Consider the following 19,858-nt stretch of genomic DNA (forward strand, 5'->3'; position numbering starts at 1 on the left):
TTACCCCTGTTAATACCAAACAACCTGAGGCCCTCAATTTTTTGTTATCCTTCTTCTCTTCTATATCTTTAACTTCTCTTCTTTATTGGCCCTTTTACAGTCAGAAGTATACATTCATAAATAAGGTATATATAATGAAATTTTTAACAATATTTACTCTGAGCTCTGTCTGTTTATGGTAAAATTCTCCAACTACTAGCCAGTCATATGACATTGAGAAAATTATTTAATCTATTTGTACTTCAGTTTCCTTATCTGTTAAACATGTATATTAAGACAAAAAGTAACAAATAGCAAATGTAACAAAACAAAACACCCCTCATAGGTATGAACAACAGAATGGTGACTACCAGAGGGAAAAAAGGTAGGGAGAGGGTGAAATGGTAAAAGGGGTAAAATATGTGGTAATAAATGGATTTTACCAATATTTGGAAACTAAACTTTTGGTGGTGAGCATGTAATAGAGGTCACATATATCAAATTATTATGTTGTACACCTGGAATTTTTATAATGTTATTAACCGATGTTACTTCAATAAAAAAATTAAAATATTAAATAAATCCTTGAAAAATCCTAATAGAAGAACCTTAGAATTTTGGAACAAAGCCACACCGTATTTCCCTGACTAGTCTTCTGCATTTGAGAGACAGTTTCTGTGTTTTTATTGAGCTCAGGTAGACATTGAATGAATGAGATGAAGATCACGAGGGCACCACTTAATACTTTGATGTCGAATAATAATAAGGCAGTGTAAAGGTATAACAAACCAATGAAAATAGATCTTCATGGTAATTCTGAATGAACAAAGTTTTAGATCATATCACCAATTAAAGAACCCTGAGCAGAGGAGGCACTGCCAAGGACAAAGGACAAATGTAATGTTATGGAAAAAATGTTAAATTATCATCTTCAGGCTGTTGAGTAGCTCTAGGAGTTGAGACTATAAAGGCTGTGCAAAAGTACTGTGGCTGATATTCTCTGCTGTGTTAGAGATGAGAGTTTCCTCATCTGAACAACTATAAGAATGACTGCTTAGGAAAGTCCATTCTCGCTCTTTTCCATCCCAACATTTGCTCCAGGGACTCTGGCTAGTGCCATTTGTATCACCTAAGAGTTATACCAGCTGGGTTTAAAGGGGTTCAGGCCTATAGATAATCAGAGCAGGAGGAAAGAAATCAGGTGATATCTTTCCTGCTTCTTCTCTGTTTTGGCCTCACTTCCCTGGTAGTAACTGTTGATCTATGACCCTGTGTCAGCAATGTAACTAGTTTTTCTGGGGTTTAATAATAATATTTCTCCTTGTTCTTTCCACACTGAGATTGATAATTTCTTCTGGGCACTAATCATTTCTTATTTATTCCCTTGGCTTTGCCAAAATTTCTGGGAGTAGTCGCATTCTAATGTCTCTACAATTGAATTATCTTGAGTAAACACAGTTTCCTATTGGGACAATAATCAATGCGCAGATCTTAATTTCTCTTAACATAGGATTCCATCCAGACCCATGGCAGAATATATCAAAGCTATATATTATGGAAATCCAATTTCATATTTCTAGAATAGAATGCCTCTCTAAATTCCAGACTTGATCTATCTGCTTGGACTTCTAATAAGCATAAAAGTTAGTGCATAGCAAAAAGCTCTTTTTATATCTTCTGTGGCAGACTATTAATTTGTTGGCAAGAAAAGAAGATAGTAGAAGGCCAAATCAAGTCTAATTTTAACTGAATTCAAAAGGGGAGGAATATGAACAGCAGCTACTGAGGGACAGCAAATGTTCTATGCCAGAATGGCCAGTCTCAGAGTCCACGGAGGATGCCTGAGTGTACGCAGGGCATAGCCTCAGGGATGGCAGGCCACCTCTTACTGGATCTTAGTCATTTGTTGCATTCTATTTGCAGAGAACAGACTTACCTTAAAGCAAATATAAATAGCTTTCTAGGATACAATAAAACTGTAAAAGTCAAGACATGTAAGTATTAAGTACTTAAAAAATTTTTTTAACATTATATAAATAATTCTCAGTATTTGAAAATTTTTGCAGCAATCTATTGGCACTTTTAGTCACCTGGCATTCAAGAGGTAATACTTATATTTTTTCATTACAGTTATTTTAAATTGGAAAGTAGTTTATAAATATATCATAGTAAGATGTATATGAATTTCAAAATATTTAGTAAGTCCATGGAGTTCATTTTTCTTTCCTTAATATATCAAAAATGGAAAATAAAACATTAAGTAGATATGTTATTAACATGATGAGAGGGCAAACTTAGTGAAATGTTTAATATGTGTTAAAGCAATGTGTAACTGATTAAAATATGAATATTGATCTTACATTAGAGTACTTTGTTGATAAATATTTAATATACCACATCTTGGTGAAGCAGGTCTTCTACTAGCTTGTATTCTTTAATAATTAACTGATGAATTTACATTTGTAGAACATGGAGACTGGAAAAAATTGCAAAGATTTTACATTCCAAGTATATGTCTTTTCTGTAGGAAATTTCTTCATTATATAAATTTATTATTTAAATTATGAATACTAGTGATGTTTAAATATAATGAATTGACATTTAACTTTAAGGTTATCGATTGTGCTGGTCTTTAAAAATCTAATTAAAATTAGTTAAATAGTTTTGCAGTTATTCTTTAATTTATTTCTTATGAAATAACATGTTTACCTTTAAAACATTACTGACATCCTCATTTGTTGAAAAACAAAGTTATTTCATTGTTTTAGGGAAATGCTCAGAACTGTCCCTTGTACATTAAAGTCACACAAGAAATATTTGATTAAAGACAGAAACAAGCCATCATTGTTTGGTAAAATTTGTTATGGACTGAATTGTGTCCCTAACCTCTCAAATTTATATGTTGAAGCCTTAACTCCCCAATGTGACTATATTTGGAGACAAGCCCTTTAACAAGGTATTTAAGATTAAATCAGATTATGAAAGTAGGAATCTAATCCCACAGGATTTGTGTCCTTGTAAGAAAAAGAAGAGACATAAGTATCCTTTCATACCATGGGAGCACAGAGGAAAGGCCACGAGAAGACAAAGGGCAAAGGTGGCCATCTGCAAAACAGAAAGGGAGGTCTCATAAGAAACAAATCCTGCTGACATCTTGATCTTGAACTACTAGGCTCCATAATTGCAAAAAAGTAAATTTTTGTTGTTTATGCCATCGAGTTTGTGGTATCTTACTGCGATGCCTGAGTAGACTAAAGCAGCTCAATGGAAATTTTGTAAGCCTTCCAAAGCAGAATATCTCATCATCATTATTTTCAATTTTGGTCTAATCCCAGTAACTTTGGGCAAGTAGAGAGACTTAATACTTTTATTAAAAGAGAAAATCATATTTTTCATAACAAAACTAATTTTCGAAGTTATTTTCCTGTTTCATATAATCTGTTGCAATTTATGAACTGTACTATTCTGAGCTCTCTATATCCATGGAATTCAGCTCATAATTTGTTCTCTCCAGCAATTGCCACGTCACTTAAGGATACACAACGAAAATAGTGATATCATGAATAGAACTTTCAGAGTTCTAAATGTTCTTGTGTCAGAAAGTGGGTAAAGAGGAACATCTGAGACTAGAAAAAGGAAGAATGGGACATGCTTATTAGTTAATGGCCTTGTGAATTCTTGGCTTTCTCTTTAGACTGAAGTTGAGAGATGGTAAATTTGAAACAGGAAAGAGGTACTGTGTTCTCATTTAACTCTTTGTGGCTAGAATGGATAGGATTATCCACTCAGGCATCAGCCAAACTTGGACGAATCTATTTCCTCTTTTCCTTCTTTCCTGTTTTACCAAATTTTTGATAAGAAAATAAACAACATTTGGTGACCAAGAATACAGCAGATGCCACACAGGCCATCAGAAATCCAATCACATCCAAAGAGTGGTACTGAATCCAGGTGAGGTCATGAATGGCTGGCCTCAGGTGCTTGGCTCCTTTGTGGCGCATGACAAACTCAATCCAGAAGACAGCTCGATCCAGAGGCTTTATAGGTTGATCATGGTGAATCTTTGATAACTTCATCACATTCTCTTTATAACTAGAAGGCAAATACAAAGAAAGAAAATAAAATTTTGTTTTTGTAAGTTATGTGATAATGTTATAAAATCAATCAAAGGACCATAGAAATTGTTATATGGACTCTGCTCTTGTATAGAATTTTAACGGATATAGTGGGAAGATTGAAAAAAAAATGTATTCTCAACATAATGTGGCTAATTGTGGACATAGGAAAACAGAATAAACCAGTTGTTAATTGGAGCCTAATTTTTCCAAGAAATGTGGCATTGTATGAACTATAATTTCCCAGAGATTTCCAAGAATAAGTTGGTGAATGACTCAATATTGTGGGAAAAAACGCATTAAAAGGTTCATAGGCATGATCTCTAACATTTTCTTTTATGGTACACAATACAATCAATGATAATTCTTCAGAAAGCAGTAGTACTTACGAAGGATCGTTTATGACTGTTCTCAAAGCTCTGAGCAAATCTGCACTGGTCATTGTGTTCATATTCACCTCCATAGCTGCTCCTTTGGTCTTCATGTGAGCAATGTTATCATGCTGATCACCAAATATGGAAACTCCCACCACAGGAACCCCATGATAAATAGCTTCATATATCCCATTCATTCCACCATGAGTGAGAAAAGCTTTGGTTTTGGGATGACCTAGTTTGGGGATAGAATGAGAAGCAGATAACAATTTCATTATAACACATTAGCGGAATTTCAGAGACAGAAGGGGAAGATCTATGGGATAAGTCATGAAAGAAGGCAATATGTTCTACAGAAGCTGAGTACATGGGACATTGCTACCAGAGAAAATTGCTATCCCAGGAAAAGGAGGCGTTAATTCCCTCTGGGTTGACTAAAACTCCTCTGAATCATAGCAAGTGTGAATCTATAAAATTAATGGTCAAATCTTTATAACTTTTAAAATTGGAGATAAAATGAGAAATATTTATAATTGTTAAATATTTGTTGATATTGTTATGTTAATGTTAGCTGTTGAAGGATGAAATAACTTGTACATCAACAACTATATAGCTTTTCTTCTTCACAGTCTTACCAAGAAGATCATTCTGGGGTATCCAATCATAGAGCCGAGTATTGGCTCCTAATGTGGCTGGTTTCTTTCCTTTGTATCTCCATAAAACCTGTGGAAGACAGTGTGTATATTTCACAAGTACAACCACAGGATAATGACATTTTCAGGTTGTAGAGTTATTTATAAATTATTCATCTACTCTACTCTAGGTGATAGTTGAAAAGGGAGTATATGGGTATATTTTGTAAACACTGAAAGAAATAGTGGAACTGTTTACAATCACCTCTTTTAAAGACCTTGTTGTAGTTACCTATTAAGTATATTATTTTTTTTTTCTATTATCATTTAAAAGCTTCTGGGAGTGAGATTGTAAGTGAAGAATTAAGAAATAAAGTGGTACTAGTCTATTCAATCAGAATGCAGAAGTTAAAAATTTTATGGCCACAATTACTTCTGTATAAATTTATGTCCCCGGCCATCATAGTTTTATCTTCAAATTAGTGTTTCCAAAAACATACTGCTTTAGATTTTACCTACTTTTTTTTTTGTATGATTAGTTATCTTTTCATCTTCCTTTTATTCCTACCTACTTTTTTCCTCTCCAAACTTTTTTCTTTTTTTTTAAAGTAGAATGAGATTATATGTTTACTTTTATTCCATTGTATAGAATTTTATTCCATTATATAGAATTTCTATATAATTTTATGGAATTTAACCAAATATAAAAATAAAAAGAGCTCTTAGATATTTCACAAATAGCAATATATAAAGAATGGAAATCTAGAATCATAGTGATAACATTAAAATTAATTGAATATTATAAATTAGAACATGCAGATTGATATAATATTAATATTTCCATGGCCTTTTAATTCTAGAAAACTCTAATTAAAAAGACTAAGTGAATCTAGGCTTCTACTTCCATGCTCAACTGTAATGAATCAAGTCCCAGTAAAATCAAAGATTTGAAGGATGTCCTTGAGCATGTTTCATCTTTGTCATTTTCGTTCTCCCTTTTCCTGGTCCTTAGAGTGATTATACTTTAGAACTATTTTGAGAGTAGTCAGAATAGGGCATAAGATTTCAAATACTAAAAAGTGAGCAACAGACTTAATGTTTTCATCTCTATCTCATTAAAAACAAATGATTCCTAAAAGCTGTGTTTCCACAGTAACAGCAAATCTCAGTAGGCAAGGCTCAAATGTGCCTAAACTCACTATTGTAATGTTTTAAAATTTTTGACTTACTGATAGTACCTTATATGTTACCTGTAAAATGAGATTTAACTTTTACCTGGAAAGATACCATCAGCCACACTCTGTCTCCAATTGGTAAACAGCTGCCCAGAAGGGTCAAAGGTTATACTAACCTTCTGTGGAATCTGGGCAAAGGCTGAGGCAAATAAATTGGCTTTATCTTCCGTGAGATTTTGGATCATTGAACCCAGAGAAAACACCACAACACCGTCTTCACCTGAGCTCTGGACAAATTCTTCTATTTTCTGTAGAGAAAAAATTCTTTGTATTACAGAGGTTCAGCATCATAGAGAATAAAATAAAGTTCATTTACACTTCTGACAAGAAGATTCAAGGGAATTGTCAGAGGCATGGTTAGACTATTTTTATCTTTGGCACATAGAACCACCCAGTCTCCTTAGGAGGAAGTATGTGTTTCAAAACTGTGCCTTAAAAACTTAATCATTGATCAATGAATAGCCATGGAATGAGTTTTAATTTTATTAAAAATTGGGTGGTTTGCAAATTCATAAAAATATTCTTCAAAAGAAAGCCCCCAAATGGGTCTAAATTAGACATCTGATAATTGGCCATCTATATGTCTTCTTTAGAAAAATGTCTGTTTAGGTCCTCTGCTCATTTCTTAATTGGATTTTTAAAAAATTATTGATTTGTGTGAGTTATTTATGTATTTTGGATATTAGCCCCTTATCAGAGGTTTTGTTTAAACATCTCTTATTCGGTTGGTTGTCTTTTTGTTCTGTCGATTGTTTCTTCTGCTGTGCAAAAGCTTTTTAGTTTGATGTGGTTTCATTCATTTATTTTTACTTTTGCTTCCCTTGCTTTTTAGGTCAAGTTCACTAAAACCCAGCTGAGACCAAGGTCTATAAGTTTAGTGCCTCTGTTTTCTTCTATGTATTTTATTGTTTCAGGTATTACATTCAAATTTTAAAACTGTTTTGAATTAGTATTTATATATGGTACAAGTTACTAGTCTAGTTTTATTCATTTTTATGCGGCTGTCCAATTTATTTCAACACCATTTAAGAGACTTTCCTTTTCTCTATTGTATAATCTTGACTCTGTGTTAAATTAGTTGCCCATATATGTGTAGGTTTAATTATGGACTCTTACTTCTGTTCTGTGTGTCTGTTTTTCTGCCAATACAAAGCTGTTTGATGACTGTAGTTTTGTAGTATAGTTTTAAGGTAGAGGGTATGTACCTCAAGCTATGTTCTTTTCTGCTCAGGATTACTTTGGTTATTTGGGGGTATTTTCCGGTTTCATACAAATTTTGGAATTTTTTGTTCTATTTCTGTGAAAAATGCCATTGAAATTGTGATAGAAATTGTATTGAATTTATATATTTCTTTAGGTAATATGGACATTTTAACAGTGTTACTCCTTCCAATCAATGAACATGATATATCTTTTCATTTCCTTTTGTCTTGTTCAATTTCTCTCAACAATGTTTTGTAGTTTCCAGTGTAAAGTTTCTTCACCACCTATGTTAATTATTCCTAAATATTTTATTTCTTTTGTTGAGATTGTACATGGGATTGTTTTCTTCATTTCCCTTTAAGATATTTTGCTGTTAGTATATACAAATGCAATAGATTTTGGTATGTTGATTTTATATCCTGCAATTTTACCTCATTTGTTTATTGTTTCTAATAGTTTTTGGATGGAGTCTTTAGGGTGTTCTATATACAGAATCATGTCATCTGCAAGTGGAGATAATTTTACTTATTCATTTCCAATTTGGATGCCTTTTTTTTTTTTTTCTTGTCTCATTGCTCTGGCTAGGATTTCCAGTACTACATTGAATAACTGGCGAGAGTAACCATCCTTGTTCCTGATCCTGATCTTCGAGAAAAAGCTTGAGTTTTTCACTGTTGAGTATGATACTAGCTGAGGCTTTTCATATATGGCCTTTATTATAATGAGGTATTCTATACTATTTTATTGTTTTTATCACAAAAGAATGTTATATCTTGTCACAACCTTTTTCTGCATCTATTGAGATAATCGTATGATTTTTATCTTTTATTTTGTTAACGTGGTATATTATATGATTGATTTGTGTATGCTCAGTTATCTTTGCATCCCTCCTGGAATGAGCTCTTCTTGATTGTGATGTATGGTCCTTTTAATGTTTTGTTGTATTACATTTTCTACTATATTGTTTAAGATTTTTGTATCTATGTTCATTAAAGAGATTGGCCTATAATTTTCTTCTTTTTCTTCTTCTACTTTTTTTCTTTTTCTTTTTCTTTTCTTTTTTTTTTTTTTGTGATGTCTTGGCCTGGTGTTGGTGTCAGGGTAATTTTGGTCTCAAAATGAGTTCAGAAGCATTCCCCTCTCTTTGATTTTTTGTTAGAGGTTCAGAAGAATTTAGAATTTACCAGTGAATCCATCTGGTCCTGGGCCTTGCTCTATTGAGAGGTTTTTGATTACTGTTTTAATTTCTTCACTAGTGATGAATCTTTTTAGGTTTTACAATTCATTATAATTCAGTCTAGTAAGGTTGTATGCTTTAAAAAATTGTCCTGGACGTGGTTTCTTAGTGTAGCAGTTGGTATGTCTGCTTTACACGCAAAGGGTCCTGGGTTCACGCCCCATTGGAGCCACAGTCCATGGTCTACAGCCATGCCACCCTTAACAAGCCTGATGTCTGATCTTGGAAGCTAATCTTGGCCTGGTTAGTACTTGGATGGGAGACTGCCTAGGAAGACCAGGTGCTGTATGCATAAATAATAATAAAATAAAAATAAAAATTAAAAAAAGGTCCATTTTCTAGGTTATCCAATTTTGCAGCATAGAGTCTTTTATCTTATTGCATAATCCTTTGTATTTCTGTGGTGTCCTAGTAACTTCTTTTTCATTTCTGATTTTATTTATTTGCGTTTCTTTCTTTTTCCTTAGTGAGTCTATTTAGAGGTTTGTCAATTTTGTTTATCTTTTCAAAGACCAAGCTCTTCTTTTCTTTAACTTTTTAAAATTACTTTTTTATTCTCTATTTCATTTATTTCCACTCTTTTATTATTTTCACTCTTCTACTGACTTTGAATTTCATTTGTTCTTTTTCTCATTTTTAAGGTAGAATTTTAGGTTATTTGGTCCTTTTCTTGTTTCTTGAGGTAGGCCTATATTGATGTAAACTTCTCCCTTAGTACCATTTGCTACATCTCCCAAATTTTGGTATAGAAATTTCATTTCTATTGATTTCTATGTATCTTTTGATCCCTTTTTAAATTTCTTTTTTTTGACCCAGTAGTTGTTTAGTAGTGTGTTGTTCAATCTTCACATATTTGTGGCTTTTCCAGATTTTTTTTTTTTGTAGTTTCATACGACTGTAGTCAAAATTATGCTTGCTATGATTTCAATCCTCTTTAATTCATTGAGACTAATTTCATATTTCAACATGTGGTTTATCACTGAGAATGTTTCTAGAATACTTGAAAAAAATGCATATCTGTTGTTTGGAATGGGAGTTTTATAAACACCAATTAAATGCATTTGATCTAATGTTTCATTTAAGGCCATTTTCATTTAAGGATATTTTCTTATTGAGTTTCTGTCTGGATGATCTATCCATTTCTGTAACTGGCATATTCAAGTCCTCTACTGTAATTGTATTTTTGTCAATTTCTGGCTCTAGGTCTTATAATAATTGCCTATTTTGATGCTCCCAAGTTTGGTACATATAAATGGATAAGTATTATGTCTTCTTGATAAATAGTTTCCTTAATCATTATAAAATATCCATTTTTGTCTCTTGTTACCTTTTTTGTCTTGAAATCTGTTTTGTGTGATATAAGTATGGCTACACCTGCTTTTCTCTGGATACAATTTGCTTGAAGTATCCTCTTCCACCACTTAATTTTGAGCCTATGTTTGTCTTTGGAGCTGAGATGTGTCTCCTGAAGGCAATATATAGTTGGGTTTCAATTTTAAATCTATCTTGCTACTGCGTGCATTTTGATTAGTGAGTTCAGTCCATTTACATTTAGAATGATTATTGATAGATTAGGATTTACTAAAACCCTTTTATTTTTATTTGTTTATTTATTTTCTTCATGAGTCATAGCTAATGGGAATGATTTGCTTCCAGAGAGCTGTGGAGAAGACTTTGTGCCACCTAAATAAAAAATTTCTGAGAGGCTGGGTGATCCAGAAGTTGGAGCATTCACATATTTGAAAGAAATGAAATACGAGTTTGGCTCACATTTGTGGTAGAGAATATTTTATTTCTACATCAGTTCTTTTAGAAAATACATGTTTGAAGTTTCTGTTTAAATTAATCTACTTTAATCTACTAATTTGTGTGTGTGTGTGTGTGTGTGTGTGTGTGTATTGTTACTTTTTAGAAATATATCCTGCTGGAGATAGGTAAAAATTAATATTTTAATTCTTTGTATCATAAAATTAGTATATCATCATAGCAATTAGCATTTTATTCAACTTTGTCAACCCAAAAATTACAGACATAAATATACAGCTGTAGTGTCATGTTTAAATGAAGTACAAAATATATATGCATTATTGTTGTAAACCATGTAAATTTTTTGTTTTATTTTTTAATTAATTTTTTATTTCCATCTCCCTACCCTCTTCAGCTTTGGCAACATTAGATTCTTGTAGGAGCACCGGTCCCTGGTGCCAATAAGGTTGAGGACTGCTGTCATATAGTGTTTGTCGTTCTCTGTCTGACTTATTTCACTTTGCATAATACTATCCACGTTGTCATCAATGGCAAGATTTCAATTTTTTATTCCTGAATAATATTCCATTATATATATATAATCATCTTCTTTATCCATTCATCTATTGATGGACATCTAGGTTGCTTCCATTTTTCTATTACTGGTAATGCTGCAATGATTACAAAGGTTCAGATACCTTTTCAAATTAGTGCTTTTGTTTCCTTCAGATAGATACCCAAAAGTAGATTGCAGGTTTGTATGGAAGCTCTATTTTAATTTTTTGAAGAATCTCCATACTGTTTTCCATAGTGGCTTCGCTAATTTATAGTTCCACCAACAGTATATGAAGAGTCTTGTTTCTCCACATCCTCACCAGCACTTGTTGTTTGTTGAATTTTTGATGATAGCCATTCTGACAGGTGTTCAGCGACATCTCATTGTGGTTTAATTTTCATTTTCCTGATGATTAGTGATGTTGAGCATATTTTCATATGTCTATTGGGCATCCGTATGTCCTCTTTGGAGAAATGTCTATTCAGTTCTTCTGCCCATTTTTTGATTGGATTGTTTGTTTGGTATTGAGTTATATGAGTTCTTTATATAAATTATGGATATTAGTATTTTATCAGATGTATCATTGGCAAATATCTTTCTCATTCAATAGGTTGTCTTTTTGTCTTGTTGATGGTTTCCTTTGTTGTGCAAAAATATTTTTTGTTTTCTGGTTGCTCTGTATGTTCATTGCTCTTTTTTTTCTCCTTTGCATTTCTGTTATTTTAGTCTGCTAGTTTTCTATTTTTATCTTCTGTTTCTTATTTTTATTAAGATTTGTATTGCAGCTCTGGATTTTTGTTTTGTGGATACCATTAGGTTTGTGTAAAATGTCTCATAGATTCAATAGTCCTTTTTCTTCTGCTTGCATCTTATCTTCATTCACCGGTACATATTCAGTTCTATTCCTCTTCCCTTTCAATATTTTTATTGTTACAAATTATCGCCTTTTACTTAGTGTGTTTATTACTGCATGAAAGTAGTTGTAATTATTATTATTAATGCTTTCCACCCCTTTAACCTTTGTTATAATTGTTCACTATTTAATTCTTAAGTAAATTTGTGTTACTGCTTCTGTCTGTCATTTTATTCAGTTTGTATACTTTTGTCTTTTTGTTTTCAGTAGAATACTTACTTTCAACATGCCTTTCAATGCAGATCTTGTGGTAGTAAATTCTTTAACTTTCGTTTATCTGAGAAAACCTTTATTTCTCTATCATATCTGAAGGATAACTTTGCTGGATATGTTATTTTTGGCTAGTGGGTCATCTCTTTCAATATTTTCTTTTATATATTCCAGGCTTAGAAAATTTCTATTAAAGAATGATGATAATTGAATAGTGTTTCCTTTGTAGATTACAGTCTTTTTCCCCTGGATGCCTTGAGAATTCTTTTTTGTCATTACTTTTTGACAGTTTTAATATAATATGTCTTGGAAAAGGCTTTTTTGGTTGAGATAGTTAGGTGTTTAGTTAGCTTATTGTTTACAAATGTCTATCTCTTCTCATAGGTTTGGGAAGTTCTCATCAGTTTTTTCTCTGAATAGACTCTTTACTGCCTTCTCCCTCTCTCCTCCTTCTGGTATGTGTATTATTCTTATGTTGCTCTTTTTAATGGAGTCAGATAGTTCTCATAGAGTTCTTTCACTTTTTTTTTTTAAATTATTGATTCTCTATTTCTTCCTGTGTCATTTCTAGGTTTCTATTTTTGAGCTCTCTAATTCTCTCTTTCATCTGGTTTGCTGTTTTTCCAATACCCTCTAAAGCATTCTTCCTCTCATTTATTGAGTTCTTCAGCTCCAGAATTTCTGTTTGGTTCTTTTTTATAGTTTCAATTGCTTTGGTAAGGTATTCCTTTTGTTTATTAACTTTATTCCTGAGTTCACTGAACTGCCTTTTTGAGTTTCTTATATCTCATTGAACTTTTTCATAACCTCAATTTGAATTCTCTGTCTTTTAAGTCACAGTCTTCCATGTCTTTGAGTTTGGGTTTTGGAGACTTTTAAATCTCTTTCTGTGCTACCATGTTACCTTGGTTATTCATCTTACTGACGGATTGTTTCTTTGCCTGTGCATGTGAAGAAGTGAACTCTTTTCCTTTTTAGGTACTGTTTTGCTCTTAACAGTTCAACAGACTGACAAGCAGAGGTCTTTCTTTTGTTTTCTAATAGATGGTGCTATAGCTCATGTTTTGTTTTCTCTTAAATGCACTTAGCACCTCCAGAATCTCAGTGAGTTGATGTCGCCTTGTCGTGGGAAATGCCACACATTTCCTGAGGTGGTGGGCATCCCTTTTTTGTCTAGGTTATCTTGGTCTTGGGGCACTACTCCTGTGGTGGAATATTGCACACATGAGACTCTGGGCATGTGAGCTCTGGGTGTTGCCATTTTGTAACCGGTGGCTACCAGGGGTGCTGTGTTATCGGAGATGTCTCTGTTTCCTCAACCGGTTTCCACCTCTACCAGATTCTGCTGCAAAGGTATGAGCATGGGGAGGTGGGATCATGATTTTTTTAGCTTCATCTCTGTATTAGCAATGGCTGTCATAAGACGAAGGCTTTGCCTCTATGCTTGTAATAGCTGTGAGTGGCTGTACTTGTCTGCCAGAAAGATCACTGTAAGTTTGTCACGTACCCACCCCGCTCTCATCACCAACAGATTTTGCAGTAATAGAAGCCATCTTTTCAGGAAGATATGTTGTTTTGCCTGATCCTCAGGGTTTCAGTGTGAGAGCCACAACTGACTGGTTCACCACTATAAATTTCTCCCAACTGCTTCAGCAGGCACCATGCTTGTTCTTCCCCTTTTCTCACCTAGCCTGCTCATTCCACTGCTCCCACCTTCAGATGTACTGATCTCTCAGGTATGTTTGTACATTGAGCAGAAAATCCTTTGCTAAATTATAGTTGTCCAACTTGTAAGTATAAGGAGCAATATGAAGAGGTTTCACACTCTGCCATGATGCTTACATCAGTCTCCCTCATTGCTTTTTGATCTGTGATCCAGTGACTAGAATAATTTTTATATAACAACCATAAGCTGAGATTGGTCATACAATGCAAACTTCTTATCAATAGGTATGTTGAATTTAGAATGGGACAAATTTTCCCCTCTTACATCATTTTATCTAAGATGATTTCGTGAGATCTCTTTTTTTTTTCCTGTGTGCTGAGATTTAGACCTTGTATTACCCAAACAACTTCTAGAAAATTTTACCTGAAAATCTTACTGGCTCCTTTAAGTGAATAGTCATGAAACAGACTGTATTAATTTTTAACAAATTTTATCTCTACATGTATTCTATTTCAGTAGAAGCCATCTCTATCAAATAAGCCTACAAATGGAAATACAAGAGTCTTTCTTATTTCCTTCTTTTCCCTCAATGCTTACTTCCTCTTACCCACTAAATAGTGTGGGACTTAACCCAAAGTGTATCATGTTTATCTCTCTACCACCATAATAAATGCCCTTGTTCATAACTCCATTATGCTGTGAGGATAACTACAGCAATCTTCATGGAGATTTTCATGGCTCTAGTTTCCTGTCACTCCTATCAAGGATTTTTCAAGATGCACTTTAATTGTGTCATTTTCACCCTAATTTCTCAATATAATACCTAAAAGACTCACAGCAGCTCCTCTGACATGGAAAATGGAAATGGAGTGGCCAAAGATGTTTAGCATCATGTCTCTATTATTAAGACCATCATCTTTAAAGAAAATTCAGGTACCATATCATAAGGTACATAAAGTCTTTCAATATTAATAGTCTTACCTTAGGTAAAGGTTTGGCAGGTTTGCAGTGCAATCCTCCAACATATTTAAAATTAGGTAGGTATGGACGAGGAAATTCAAAATCCCAATATGTTCGAATTAGCCAAATTTCAGCCTTCCCTAGAGTCTCACATAATGTAGTGGGTCTTCCTGGAGAAAACAAAAAATAGTTGGGTGAAAGCAATTAGCCCATAAATTCAATGGGACAATTTCACCACCAGTTTGATAATAAGCTGTCAAAGGGAACATAAATTTAAGACTTTTAGAATAATGTGGCTTCTTGATGTGAAATAAAAAGGGATGTTAATAAAATAATATGGAATAAAAGTAAGAAATCCCTGAGTAATTCATACTCATGAAGACCCTGTTTGGAGGATGTGAGATACACAGGTCCATACTACGATGATCATGCACTTACTTTACTGTTGTCATAAATGATATGTTTTAAAGGGAACACATTGAAGGATTTTTATGCAGAAGAATGACTAATTGCAAAAACCAATTGCTTATATTTACAAAAAAAATAAATGTTTTGTAACAGAGAAAGTGAAAAAACTGAGATGGGAATTCTTTTCACTTTAGGATTCTAATCAAAGTCATTTTAGAGTCATCACTTTTTAATGTTTGAAATTATATCCAAGGTTATGCAGTCCAAAGTCTACAATTTGGTAATAAAAAAGCTTTGCCCAAGGACCTTTTGAAATTGGTCTTTGTTTGAAATTGACAGAGATTAGATTAGAATTCTATTGATTAGCTTCTGTGTTAATGTGTTTTTGCCCTCCAAATGTCTACTTTCCTATAACTCAAATTCTGCTTTGATTACAAACCCCTACTTGATATTTTCATTAGTTATTCTTATAGTTCTCATAATTATTTTTCTCCCTAGGTGATTTAGTTTACATGACCTTAGATTTCATTTTAGAAAGACAGTGTTTAAAGCAATTAGGAAAATTCCATATTTAAAGCAGTAATTCACAATAATGAGTATAGAGGAGATAAAAGAAAGAAGAATGAGAGCAAATTGAAGTATAGAATAGTTGTAAATAATTTTATAAGTTATATTTGAAAAGTTCCACATCAAGAATTATGGACATAAAACAGTGAAATAAAATTGACCAATATACTTTTTTCTTTTGTTATATTATTCATATAAAGTTGGATAATTCTAAAAAGGTATATAATTAATTGGTTATTGAATTTTAGCTACCAAGTAGATATCATCATCAAATGAATCAAGTGGGATTGTTTTTAATTTTAAAGACTACTTAAAGGTTGCCTGAATGCATGGCCAGTACAACTTTTGCATAACAGAAGATGCTATTTTTTCTCCTTCTCCTTTGATATGCTTCTGTCCTCTTGTTCTCAACTTGAGTCTTTTCAGAGGTCATTACTCATAATTCTATTACATCAAAATGTGGCAGTGACCTATTATAGTTCTCAGTTACCTCTGAGGGTAGTTTTGAGCCAGGATCCTTGTACTTTTTACCTAGATCTATAGAGCCTAGCATGTAGTCTTCACTCAAGCAATGCATACTGATTATTAAGTTAATAAATAATTATAGCAAATCAATGTATTTAAGTTCAAATATGTCTAAATCAAAGAAATTTAGAAGTGGGTCCCTCTGAATATTAGTTCTGTAAAACAATTAGATATTCAGTGAATCCTTTGTTAGTTCATGTTTGTATTTCTCAAAGATAGTTGAAGTGGAAGTGTGTCTGAATTGGCCAATTCAGATCACGGCTGAGTGTATAAAATTGCAAAGTAAAGCATTTTTACACTGAAAAGACAAGGGATTAAAAATAAGTAGAACAAGAATATATCAGTGAAGTGAAAAAAAAAATCTACTCTCGTTTACTGCTTGGGACATAAAGTCTTTTAGAGTTTCCTAATTACTTTTTCAGGTTTTTGTATAGCACTCTCCCAAGAAATGTAAAGAATCATAGGAATCTTTTCCATTACCAGCCTTGATGAACTTGTCCAAATGAGACTTTCTAAAGTTTCACTTGAAGTTAATGAGAGAGATAAGAATGATGGGTATGCTGTTCCAGTAAAAATGGCGTAAGCTTGAGGGTAACCATCATTAATTATCAAAATTGTTGGAACAGATTCAAGTGAATTAAATACAATCTCTTTGTTAATAATGATCATATTTCAGTATTACAGGTGTCAGACAAATAGGTTATCTTACTCTTAGAAGAAACATTATTCTCTCTTTACTAAGAATAGTTATAAATCTTCTAATATGAAAACTCAATGCACCAGAGTTACATATACTATATAAATAGAGCAAACTATCGTTAATATTAACAACTATTTTTGTGTTTTATATTGTTTTGGCATGAACCTAACAAGTATCAAACTATCTTATGAGAAATGGTTTCAGAACTGTAAAGAAAAGGTAACCATGGCAAGTGATTTCTTGCTCTCATTTTCACTTAGTTTTGTTTGCTGTCACTTATAGAATTTAAATGGAAGACAGATATTTTAAATTTTATTCCTTTCACTTACTTAGATTTCACTTAAATCTTTCTTGGTTTCTTTTGATAACATGTTTTAAATGAAAAGCAGAGTATCTTACCTAATGCCTCACTATAAAACTGGTCCCAAAAATGAGTATCGTAATCCTGGATCCAGAAGTCAAAGAAAACTGAAAACATTGTATTTTTAACTCTTTCCAGAAAGGTCATTCGGTCTGTTAGGCCCGTCATCGGAACAGGTACATAGGAAGGTGGACTTGGAATTTTCCCACAATGTTTCTCCTTTATGCCTCCTAAAGAGGTTCTTAATGTGAGCACAAAAGGGACTTCTAGCAGCTCAGCAACCAGCTCTCCACAAGGCATCACAGGGTCTATAATCATTACATTATAGTTGGTTTCTTGAAGCTTCTTCATGAGTGTCTGATTGTAGACTACACTCTCACATAGGATTTTTAAATATTCAGTTATTTCAATAAAAAATTCTTTCAGTTTTATCATTGATTGCCAGAGCGTTACCTTTGGCAAGACATTAACAACTAGGTCTAGAAATTTATCATTTGTTTTCTTCATTAATTCTTTGTCATATCCTGGAAGCAATACCTCGAAGTTCAGTTGGGAAGGTTTCTTGTAGTCAATGAGCCAAGTATTTGAAGGCGTCAACACTGTTACTTCATGTCCTCTCTCTGTGAGTTCCTCCAGAATGATCTTTATATTAAGCCAATGGCTCATGTCACAAGGCCACACCAGAACCTTCCCACAGAATCCACAACCAACACCACAGAGCTGCAGCAGAAGAACCACCAAAGTACACTTCTCAGACACCATGGCAGCAGCTCCCTTTCACCCTGCTCTGCAGTGGTTTCAGTGTGTTTCTGCTGAGCACAGAAAAGAATGGCAATTAAGTTATGTAATAAGTTAAAAATTAATGTTTAAAGGGAAAAGTTTTTTCTTTGCAAGTTACTGAGGGAATAAAATGAAAATGTAAATATATGTGGGAGACACTCTTCCAATTTTAGCACTTAAAAATTATTCTCTAGATTGGCAACAAGGGAGATAATAAATAGGAACCTCTTAAAGTTAACATTTCACACACAGAAACACACACAGACACACTTGGCAACACCCATTCCACTCTGCTCAAAGGTGCCAGAAGATTTAGGTGAACACACAGTCCACATCTTTTTACCTATGTAGAACAGCCAAATAATTTGCTTAAATAAGCTTGGATATCAATGGGGGAATATTCTGTTAAGAGTCACAGGGACAATACGGGGTGTTCAGAATTCTAGAGAAAAAAAAAAAAACAGAATTACTCCTTTATGGATTTATTGGGAGTAGCTTTAGTAAAGTAGATACCATATGAGGTGAGATAAACATCTTGGTAGGTAGAGTGACAAATGACAGACAGATTTCACATGAACAGAAGAATGAGAAAAGTTTAGGATATTGAGAAAGCATTCCAGTGAGTATGGATCACAGAGAAAGTTGTGGGCAGTAGTAGTTTATAGAAGACAGGTAGATTGAAATAAGAGATGTTAGATAGTCTTGATAGATATACTACAGGTTTGGATTTAAACTTACAGGCAAATATATTTAATCAAATTTTAAAGAAGGGCAGTCATAAGGTCAAACATTTCCTTAGCAAATGATTCTGGCAGGTAAAACAAAGATAAGCTTACAAAAGCAAGAGTTTAAATACAAGAGTTAAAAAAGTCCAGGTAAAAAGAAGGGGAAATGAATAAATACGTGTGTTATTAATTTAAACATAGGATCATTATAGCCTGAAATATGGACTGAAAATTGTAAATGTGAGCAATATAGTTGAAATTTATGATTAGTATTTAAATCTGAGACAAAACAATGTATAAGAGTAAAGAAGTGTGGTTTTGTACAAATGTAAAGAAATAATTTATGCCTGAGAGACCAAAAGGCTGATAATATCATTAGTTAAAATATTATATATGAAATTAACAGCAATTTAGAAATCAATATGATCAGATTTTTTTTTTTCCTGAAGTGACAGATTTAATAAGACTACTCTATGGAAATAATTTATGCTGCTTGTATATTTAGGCATATGAAAATGTTTTAAGCTATGAAATAGGTAATCAGTCATCCATCTACTCATCTATCTATCTCTCTACATTAATAACTAAAGTACATTAATGTAATTAACTTACAAACACATACTCGATAAACGGTTTATACCTCCTACTATATCCAAGGTTTTTCAAGAGAGCTGTACCTCCTCATATGGGTACTCACATTGCACAAACTTTTATATTAATATATGAATTTTATGAAAAGAGAACAATTGTTTTTTTTTCATTTTGCATTACTTATGTAAGATGACTTTGTGAAGAACTGTGGTTCACTGTGAGGCATGTGCCTGTGCACATGCACATGTGTGTGTTTATGTGTGAAAAATAGGAGTAGAAGAATAAATACGATATAACAGAATGGGAGATTATCTAGAGAGCCAAGAAAAATATCATATCTTATTCTGTATGTCTAATACATATTGATTTATTATC

At 33.0% G+C, this 19,858-nt stretch overlaps 1 protein-coding gene across 1 annotated transcript; it reads right to left on the bottom strand.

Annotated features, from left to right (window-relative positions):
- Positions 1–3,791: 3,791 nt before the first annotated feature.
- LOC105292448 (UDP-glucuronosyltransferase 2A3-like) lies at positions 3,792–18,149 on the bottom strand. Its single transcript, XM_011360667.1, has 6 exons — positions 17,426–18,149; positions 14,848–14,996; positions 6,452–6,583; positions 5,104–5,191; positions 4,484–4,703; positions 3,792–4,071 (listed from the first exon to the last, which is right to left on the bottom strand). The coding sequence occupies exons 1-6, from the start codon at positions 18,147–18,149 to the stop codon at positions 3,792–3,794; spliced, it is 1,593 nt and encodes a 530-aa protein (XP_011358969.1).
- Positions 18,150–19,858: the final 1,709 nt, after the last annotated feature.

This window comes from Pteropus vampyrus, unplaced genomic scaffold, assembly GCF_000151845.1.
Source record: "Pteropus vampyrus isolate Shadow unplaced genomic scaffold, Pvam_2.0 Scaffold57, whole genome shotgun sequence".
NCBI classification, from domain to species: Eukaryota; Metazoa; Chordata; class Mammalia; order Chiroptera; family Pteropodidae; genus Pteropus; species Pteropus vampyrus.